Source organism: Pecten maximus, chromosome 18, assembly GCF_902652985.1.
Source record: "Pecten maximus chromosome 18, xPecMax1.1, whole genome shotgun sequence".
NCBI lineage: Eukaryota > Metazoa > Mollusca > Bivalvia > Pectinida > Pectinidae > Pecten > Pecten maximus.
In genome coordinates, this window is record NC_047032.1 from 25,437,544 (window position 1) to 25,447,845 (window position 10,302).

Sequence of the window (10,302 nt, forward strand, 5' to 3'; positions counted from 1 at the left end):
CCCTTACCGATACCCGCGCTTATCAATCCGCGGAGCCATTTTTCACTGTGTTTACGCTGATATATTCCTCACTATATAGTCCATAACTTCCAAATCTTTATTATGACGTCATTACCATTGTGACTTCGTAATTGTCACGTCGGCGATAACGAATTAGGTCCTAATCAGTGCCGGCCATGGCACACTGTCGCATTGGCACCCCGCTAAACTAAAAGTGACAATGCGCAGAGCAAAGATCGACTTATATTTTCACTGCAAAATCTTATATTTTCACTGCTCATCGCTGCAGTGAAAATATAAGTTTTATTAGTTTGATAAATTTCTACATTTCACTGGCAAAAATGCAATAAAGAAATTTATCAAACTAATAAAACTTATATTTTCACTGCAGCGATGAGCAGTGAAAATATAAGTTTTCCGTTTTTGACCAATCAGAGCGGACCTTTGTATTCACCTCGTTGAAACTTGCCGATTTTTCCAAACGAAGCGGAGATAGATAAATTGGTTATTTTGCTCTATTTCTGAAATTTTCTGACTAGTTTTTGACAAAATACTCACTTGAGGTTAGCTATTCATGCACAATTTCTCCTATAACAGAAAACGCTTAAATTGCGCTGATCAGTCCTTTCAAAATGGCACCGTCAAGTTGACGTGGAGTAACGTCACAAAGAGATGACGTCATTACTGATTTCCGCACTTTTTGACGCTATTAATTTTTCGATGTTTTTAATTTTGATTTTAAGTTAATGAAATGCAATAAAAAGAAAATTGAATGGTTTCCCGTTAAATATAACATATATTTCACTCGTATGACAGAATATTAAGATATTTTTCACTCGCACTTCGCACTCGTGAAAATATCGATATTCTGTCATACTCGTGAATATATATTTTATTCAACGGGAAACCATTCAATATACTCTATATACCTATTATATCATTGTGTAATAATGTAGATTTCTATGGTATGTTTGTTATACTGTCTTGTATCATATCACAATATATCTGTAATAATATCTATCATGTCATTTGTAATACTGTATGATACACACTGTTGACTATTACATGTATGTGTGTTTGTCTACATGTACATAATTATACACGTGTACGACTTCGGAAGATGGGTTCGTACTGTAGTGTTAAAATAACACGGAATCTCAGCTGACGGGACCGCTAAATTGGTTCGTTATAGACAATATTTCGCTATGTGAAATTCGCAATATAATTACAGAATTACATTGAAGAGGGAGAATAGCTGGGGAATCGGAATCAGTTCACAATATCCATAAAATCGCTATAAGCGTGTTCGTACTAAACGTGTTTTACTGTACACTGTACGCTACTATGTAAGCTTAAATGTTTGTTCTTTTTGACATCATTGTTCAAACTAGCTGTAGTAAATCACATGGGGGACAGTTCAAAATACGTCGAGGAATGTAATCTTCTGAAAGGGTATCACCGCCAAAAGTCTGCATCTTTCTTACATTCCAATTCAGCTTGTTAACATTTGCCAATCCCTGTGGTCTAGCTTACATCCGTACACACGTATATACATGTATGCAGGCAAAGCGAATTCGAATACAAGTAAGATAGGAGACGTTTGTTATGGTGATAAGAGTCTATGGCTTCGTTCTGACCGAGAAAACGTTCGTTATGTTGTCGCTCAAGTTTTACCTTTGTAAGGTTAAAAGTACCTTAATAAAGGTAACCTTCACCTGCCCTCTTAATCATTTACACCATATATAAATTATACGATCGTAAGGATTTCAAATTCTACTATGAAACAGTGTTTATTTTCACTTGTATAAAACGGAATGGAAAAACAAATTTAGACTCGAGGTGCTTTCGTTGAACCTCTTTAGAAAATTAAAAGTAACGATGTGGAACTGTCAAAATTACTAGGGGCCTTTCTTATCGTGACCAATCCGCCCACCTTTTCCTAGGGTGGTCAATCGGACAAGAAATCCGCAATCAACGAAGCAAAAGTAATTTCACACATTACATTTGGATTGATGGAGACGTTTATGGTCAATTGACATATAAATTAAGTAAATACTCGTCATAACGTTTACTACCCTTAGGATTTGTTTCCCCCTTCAGACACGAGTGTTTATTATCGATAATTGCCGTACGTTTAATTGTTATATTTATATTTACTTATGTTAAACTCGGCCTTTCTTAAATAAATACGTTCGTTATTTTCATCCATTTCCTTTAATTAATCTTCATTTGAAAGAAGAACATTTTTAAATCAACTTCCTTTCTGTGATTGAATAAGCCTTGACGTGATGATGATCAGCTTAGCGCCAAAATTAGTAACGCAATTCTTCTCAAGCATTAATCCTCGCTGCGTTTGATTCATCCGTAACGCATGGCATATAGCGAAGCATTTCCACGATATTGATCAAAATGATGAAACAATCACGTCATGTGATATTGACTGCATCTATACGCTCATAACACGGAGGCAATGGGAGACTGTGCTGCCAAATGGAGATATAATATAAACAATAATCGTTAACAATTAAAACATATCATTCATACCATTTCCACATGTTTAACTTCACAAATCATCATTTACGGTTTACAAGATACATCTGCTATAACAAGCCGACCTTTATAATATTATTTTTTGAGTCAAGCTATGGTCGGCTCGTGAGGGGTATTTTTCATTTTCCCCTCGCGACGATGATATATTGTTTTTTTTATAATTCACGGTAAATTATTGTCTAGTTCTTTCTGATCAGTGGCCAGCCTGTTTACGCTCTAAATGGAGTTTGTTGGCAGAAGATATTATCAAATAGAGGAGGTGCAATGAGGAGTTGACTGATTCAAACTTGATCATTGTAGCATGATTGTGTTGATGTCTACACGAACAGCAAGCAATCATAAATGGCTATATAGGGTGAATCTCATTGTCTATAGGGTGAATTTCTGTTTTACACTAGGAGTCATGGCAGGTTATCAGTATCACCAATGTAAATCCTCTCTTTATATGGTGTATAGAAATAAGTCCTCAAACATTTGACATGGGCCGGAAGACCAATGATTGTAGCATGAGTGTATTCATTTCCTAATGCCAAACAATTTCATACCTACATAATAGGATCGGAGTATTTGCACGTTCAGTGGCGTAGGAAGCGGGGGGGCAGGGGGGGCAATTGCCCCCCCACTTTTTTCAGTGGGGGGGCAAACATATCTTTTTGCCCCCCCACTTTTTGACATCCAAAATCTAAAAAAGGGGAAAAAACACGAATTTATATATTCATTTCGATAAATATCTGTATATTTTCGAACCGATAATGTTTTCTTGAAGGCAACGATAAAAACTGTATCTTGTACATCCGGAACATTCCGACCTTTATACTAGTATATCAATCCTCAGACCTGTGTGTCGGTCGTCTGCAATAGCCTGGTAAGTCAATATTTATATCTTAATACGAAATTTTGCTTAACTTCATCACATAGATTCAATAAGTTGATGATAATTTGTGAAGTTAATTGAGTTCATAATGAGAACAAGACAGAAACACAACATGAATAAAAATGCGCGGTTTTAACGTGAATAGAGTGATACTAATTACCGACAGGTACGAGGAAATACAAAAAAAAATTCGTCTCGCGCTACGGCGCTCGCTTTATCACTAAATTACTGTCCCCCCCCCCCTTTCGATTGCTGATCCACAGGGGGGCTTCGCCACCCTGGGACCCGCTGGGCGGCCCCCAGACCTCTCGCAAAAAGGGGAAAAAAATCAGCTCGCGCCTACGGCGCTCGCATGATCACTTAATTACTGGACCCCCATTTCGAAAACTCCTGGATCCGCGCCTGATCCCGAATTATTGGAAATGTGCTATATTAATTTTCCGCGGAGGGCTTAGACCCCCTTGAACCCCCTATCAGGGCGCTGCCCTGGACCCGCTGGGCGGCCCCTCAGACCCCTCGTAAAAAAAAAAAAAAGCAAAAAAAATCGGCTCGCGCCTACGGCGCTCGCATTATTACTAAATTACTGGACCACCCGCCCTTTCGAAAATCCTGGCCGGGCCTGGTGATTCATGATTTGCGTAAATAACTTGTTTTGTACTACATAAATTATCAAAATTATCATGGGATGTGGAAATGATAATTATTGCCTAATTTTGCGGAGATGGGATACGATTTGTTTAGTGCGTAAAATTTAAGGTTAAAAAAAATTTTGCCCCCCCACTTTTTGACGACTTCCTACGCCACTGACGTTGTTTCCTCGGAAGTAGTGTTGTTGGATGGAGTGATTCTGAAACTTGTTCTTGTTGTCGTGGGACGATGTTTTCAATATTTCTAAGAAAGACTCCAAATTTTCCTTGGAATAATCTCATGAAGGGCAGTGTAGATGTGTAGTTTGAAGGTAAATGTTCTATAAATAGAGTTTGAGGTGAGAATGAATCCATCTTATGGAGGGCGATGTAGATGAGAAGTTTTTAGGTTAATGAACTATAAATAGACTTTGAGGTGAGAATGAATCCATCTTATGGAGGGCGATGTAGATGAGAAGTTTTAGATTAATGTACTATAAATAGACTTTGAGGTGAGAATGAATCCATCTTATGGAGGGCGATGTAGATGTGTGGTTTGTAGGTTAATGTTCTAAAAATAGACTTGGAGGTGAGAATGAATGTGTGGTTTGTAGGTTAATGTACTATAAATAGACTTTGAGGTGAGAATGAATCCATCTTATGGAGAGCGATGTAGATGTGTGGTTTGTAGGTTAATGTTCTAAAAATAGACTGAGGTGAGAATGAATGTGTGGTTTAAATTTGTAGGTTAATGTACTATAAATAGACTTTGAGCCGACAATATATCCATCTTTGACATTCAAGTGTTACATTTATTAAATATCTTGTCTTCACAGACTCGCAGAAGAGATCGTATTAGGATAATTTCAAGGATAGAATAAATCAAAGATAAGTGAAACAGTTTTTCTCATAGATCATCTTTAATTCAACAGAATATTTCATAAAAAACTTTTATATCAAAATAAATAATAATGTATATTTTTTATAAACATGTATTAGACATACATTAATATTATTATAGCATTATTTTATATTTTCCTCACATACCTTGCAGTCAATACAATGTATACAAGATGGGGTACACTTTTCCTAAAATTTTCATTGGCTAAATCATGGTCACATGAAGGTTATAATTTTGAGATATTAACCTGATGTTTCAATTTTTAGAAACACCAAATCAATATTGCATTGATAAGGTAATATCATTGTGATGTCACAAATTTCCTATTATCAAGATAAATAATATACAATTCTACCCTTTTGTAAACAAGTTTCATTACTAATATAAAAATAAACAAGGCATCGCAAACGATACAAATCCCCTCGCGTGCTAACACATGAACTCTGACGCAAAATGGGGGGGGGGGGTTATTGCAGGACATTGAAATAACATCAGTTGTCATTTGCACTGAACTGCAATAGACATGGATGGGCTTATTATCAGGCATGGGCTCATTGCCAGATAAATATGGTATAATATATTGTTATGCATTCAACAGTATCTGGTTACGCATCACACTAGCAACTTCATTTCCTGATAGTTATTATAATTATGGTCAGGATCCATTCAAAAATGAAGTCGCAACAACGCTGACAAAGATTTTCTATAAATAGTAACGGTGACCTTAACCTTGACCTTGGCACCCTGAAACACGAACTCGTTCGAGGTATTCCCTTGCTGGACCCATATATGAAGTTTGGTCAGGATCCGTTCAAAATTGAAGTCGCAAGAGCGCTGACAAAGATTTTCTATAAATAGTAACGCTGACCTTGACCTTGACCTTGGCACCCTGAAACACGAACTTGTTCGAGGTATTCCCATGCTGGACCCATATATGAAGTTTGGTCAGGATCCGTTCAAAATTGAAGTCGCAAGAGCGCTGACAAAGATTTTCTATAAATAGTAACGCTGACCTTGACCTTGGCACCCTGAAACACGAACTCGTTCGAGGTATTCCCATGCTGGACCCATACATGAAGTTTGGTCAGGATCCGTTCAGAAATGAAGTTGCAAGAGTGCTGACAAAGATTTTCTATAAATAGTAACGGTGACCTTGACCTTGACCTTGGCACCCTGAAACACGAACTCGTTCGAGGTATTCCCATGCTGGACCCATATATGAAGTTTGGTCAGAATCCGTTCAAAAATGAAGTCGCAAGAGCGCTGACAAAAAGTGAACATACGTACGTACTTAAGTACGAACGGAACGCTATATCCCCTCCCCGACTTTCATCGCGAGGGGATAATTAAGGACCTTTTATTAGGTCAATATAGTTTTATTTCTGACCCAGTAGATTCAAATACTGTGGGTGAAGCCCAAAATCAATATTTTAGATTTTATCAGGTTAGTATAAAACTATAATGACATCACTTAAGATCATTGATAAATATTGTACAGTAACTTGTAATAAATGTATGCTGATAGCTTTGTTATTGTACTTATCATTTGTTAAACAGCTCAACCAATCACCAGACAAGTAGAAACAATTCATATCACCCTGAGTGTAGTCACATCATGATCAGTCAAGCAACATTTTATGGCATTGTGACAATCCATTATTATGTGAGAGTGACAATGATTTAAATAAATTAATTCAAAAGTGAAAGTTCTATACCATAAACCACGAAATATTCTACCTTGGTGTTACATGTAAAAAATTGACATACATGGTCCATATATATGTATAATAGTGGTATATGGACTGTGAGTTTGGAATTTGTGCCAAGTCCCTGTGGTTTGACAAAGTTCAGCCTTTTTCAAACATGTATTTGATATATGATATATCCCACAGATGTGTTTTAATGCAGTGCAGCCAGTTAGTGTTTTCTGTTACACAGTACTTATCACAGACTGGTCAGGTATACAGCCAGTTAGGGTTTTCTGTTACACAGTACTTATCACAGACTGGTCAGGTACACATCCAGTTAGGGTTTTCTGTTACACAGTACTTATCACAGACTGGTCCGGTATACAGCCAGTTAAGAGTTTTCTGTTACACAGTACTTATCACAGACTGGTCAGGTATACAGCCAGTTAGGGTTTTCTGTTACACAATACTCATCACAGACTGGTCAGGTAAACAGCCAGTTAGGGTTTTCTGTTACACAGTACTTATCACAGACTGGTCCGGTATACAGCCAGTTAAGAGTTTTCTGTTACACAGTACTTATCACAGACTGGTCAGGTAAACAGCCAGTTAGGGTTTTCTGTTACACAATACTCATCACAGACTGGTCAGGTAAACAGCCAGTTAGGGTTTTCTGTTACACAGTACTTATCACAGACTGGTCAGGTATACAGCCAGTTAGGGTTTTCTGTTACACAGTACTTATCACAGACTGGTCAGGTACACAGCCAGTTAGGGTTTTCTGTTACACAGTACTTATCACAGACTGGTCAGGTAAACAGCCAGTTAGGGTTTTCTGTTACACAGTACTTATCACAGACTGGTCAGGTATACAGCCAGTTAGGGTTTTCTGTTACATGGTACTTATCACAGACTGGTCAGGTAAACAGCCAGTTAGGGATTTCTGTTACACAATACTTATCACAGACTGGTCAGGTAAACAGCCAGTTAGGGTTTTCTGTTACACAGTACTTATCACAGACTGGTCAGGTAAACAGCCAGTTAGGGTTTTCTGTTACACAATACTCATCACAGACTGGTCAGGTAAACAGCCAGTTAGGGTTTTCTGTTACACAGTACTTATCACAGACTGGTCAGGTAAACAGCCAGTTAGGGTTTTCTGTAACACAGTACTTATCACAGACTGGTCAGGTAAACAGCCAGTTAGGGTTTTCTGTTACACAATACTCATCACAGACTGGTCAGGTAAACAGCCAGTTAGGGTTTTCTGTTACACAGTACTTATCACAGACTGGTCAGGTAAACAGCCAGTTAGGGTTTTCTGTTACACAGTACTTATCACAGACTGGTCAGGTATACAGCCAGTTAGGGTTTTCTGTAACACAGTACTTATCACAGACTGGTCAGGTAAACAGCCAGTTAGGGTTTTCTGTAACACAGTACTTATCACAGACTGGTCAGGTATACAGCCAGTTAGGGTTTTCTGTTACACAGTACTTATCACAGACTGGTCAGGTACACAGCCAGTTAGGGTTTTCTGTTACACAGTACTTATCACAGACTGGTCAGGTATACAGCCAGTTAGGGTTTTCTGTTACACAGTACTTATCACAGACTGGTCAGGTATACAGCCAGTTAGGGTTTTCTGTTACACAGTACTTATCACAGACTGGTCCGGTATACAGCCAGTTAGGGTTTTCTGTTACACAGTACTTATCACAGACTGGTCAGGTATACAGCCAGTTAGGGTTTTCTGTTACACAGTACTTATCACAGACTGGTCAGGTAAACAGCCAGTTAGGGTTTTCTGTTACACAGTACTTATCACAGACTGGTCAGGTAAACAGCCAGTTAGGGTTTTCTGTTACACAGTACTTATCACAGACTGGTCAGGTAAACAGCCAGTTAGGGTTTTCTGTTACACAGTACTTATCACAGACTGGTCAGGTATACAGCCAGTTAGGGTTTTCTGTTACACAGTACTTATCACAGACTGGTCAGGTACACAGCCAGTTAGGGTTTTCTGTTACACAGTACTTATCACAGACTGGTCAGGTATACAGCCAGTTAGGGTTTTCTGTTACACAGTACTTATCATAGACTGGTCAGGTATACAGCCAGTTAAGAGTTTTCTGTTACACAGTACCTATCACAGACTGGTCAGGTATACAGCCAGTTAAGAGTTTTCTGTTACACAGTACTTATCACAGACTGGTCCGGTAAACAGCCAGTTAGGGTTTTCTGTTACACAATACTCATCACAGACTGGTCAGGTAAACAGCCAGTTAGGGTTTTCTGTTACACAGTACTTATCACAGACTGGTCAGGTAAACAGCCAGTTAGGGTTTTCTGTTACACAGTACTTATCACAGACTGGTCAGGTATACAGCCAGTTAGGGTTTTCTGTAACACAGTACTTATCACAGACTGGTCAGGTAAACAGCCAGTTAGGGTTTTCTGTTACACAGTACTTATCACAGACTGGTCAGGTATACAGCCAGTTAGGGTTTTCTGTTACACAGTACTTATCACAGACTGGTCAGGTATACAGCCAGTTAGGGTTTTCTGTTACACAGTACTTATCACAGACTGGTCAGGTACACAGCCAGTTAGGGTTTTCTGTTACACAGTACTTATCACAGACTGGTCAGGTATACAGCCAGTTAGGGTTTTCTGTTACACAGTACTTATCACAGACTGGTCAGGTATACAGCCAGTTAGGGTTTTCTGTTACACAGTACTTATCACAGACTGGTCAGGTACACAGCCAGTTAGGGTTTTCTGTTACACAGTACTTATCACAGACTGGTCAGGTATACAGCCAGTTAGGGTTTTCTGTTACACAGTACTTATCACAGACTGGTCAGGTATACAGCCAGTTAGGGTTTTCTGTTACACAGTACTTATCACAGTCTAGTCAGGTACACAGCCAGTTAGGGTTTTCTGTTACACGGTACTTATCACAGACTGGTCAGGTATACAGCCAGTTAGGGTTTTCTGTTACATGGTACTTATCACAGACTGGTCAGGTACACCGCCAGTTAGTGTTTTCTGTTACACAGTACTTATCACAGACTGGTCAGGTATACAGCCAGTTAGGGTTTTCTGTTACACGGTACTTATCACAGACTGGTCAGGTACACAGCCAGTTAGGGTTTTCTGTTACACAGTACTTATCACAGACTGGTCAGGTATACAGCCAGTTAGGGTTTTCTGTTACACAGTACTTATCACAGACTGGTCAGGTACACAGCCAGTTAGGGTTTTCTGTTACACAGTACCTATCACAGACTGGTCCGGTATACAGCCAGTTAGGGTTTTCTGTTACACAGTACTTATCACAGACTGGTCAGGTAAACAGCCAGTTAGGGTTTTCTGTTACACAGTACTTATCACAGACTGGTCAGGTACACAGCCAGTTAGGGTTTTCTGTAACACAGTACTTATCACAGACTGGTCAGGTATACAGCCAGTTAGGGTTTTCTGTTACACAGTACTTATCACAGACTGGTCAGGTATACAGCCAGTTAGAGTTTTCTTTACACAGTACTTATCACAGACTGGTCAGGTATATGTTGATCTTTGTCAGGAATGATGGCAGGTACACTATTACACTAGTCACTTGGTAGATAGTTTTTAACATTCCATCTTCTCTGGTCCACT

The 10,302-nt window shown here is 38.8% G+C and overlaps 1 protein-coding gene across 1 annotated transcript in view; it reads left to right on the forward strand.

Annotated features, from left to right (window-relative positions):
* The window catches only part of LOC117316329, a 10,989-nt gene extending 729 nt beyond the window's left edge, over positions 1-10,260 (forward strand). The window contains exons 2-3 of the mRNA XM_033870869.1: positions 8,838-10,154; positions 10,208-10,260. Coding sequence (XP_033726760.1) covers positions 8,838-10,154; positions 10,208-10,234 — 1,344 coding nt within the window. The 3' untranslated portion in view covers positions 10,235-10,260. The remainder of the gene's footprint in view (positions 1-8,837; positions 10,155-10,207) is intronic.
* The last annotated feature ends 42 nt before the right edge of the window (positions 10,261-10,302 follow it).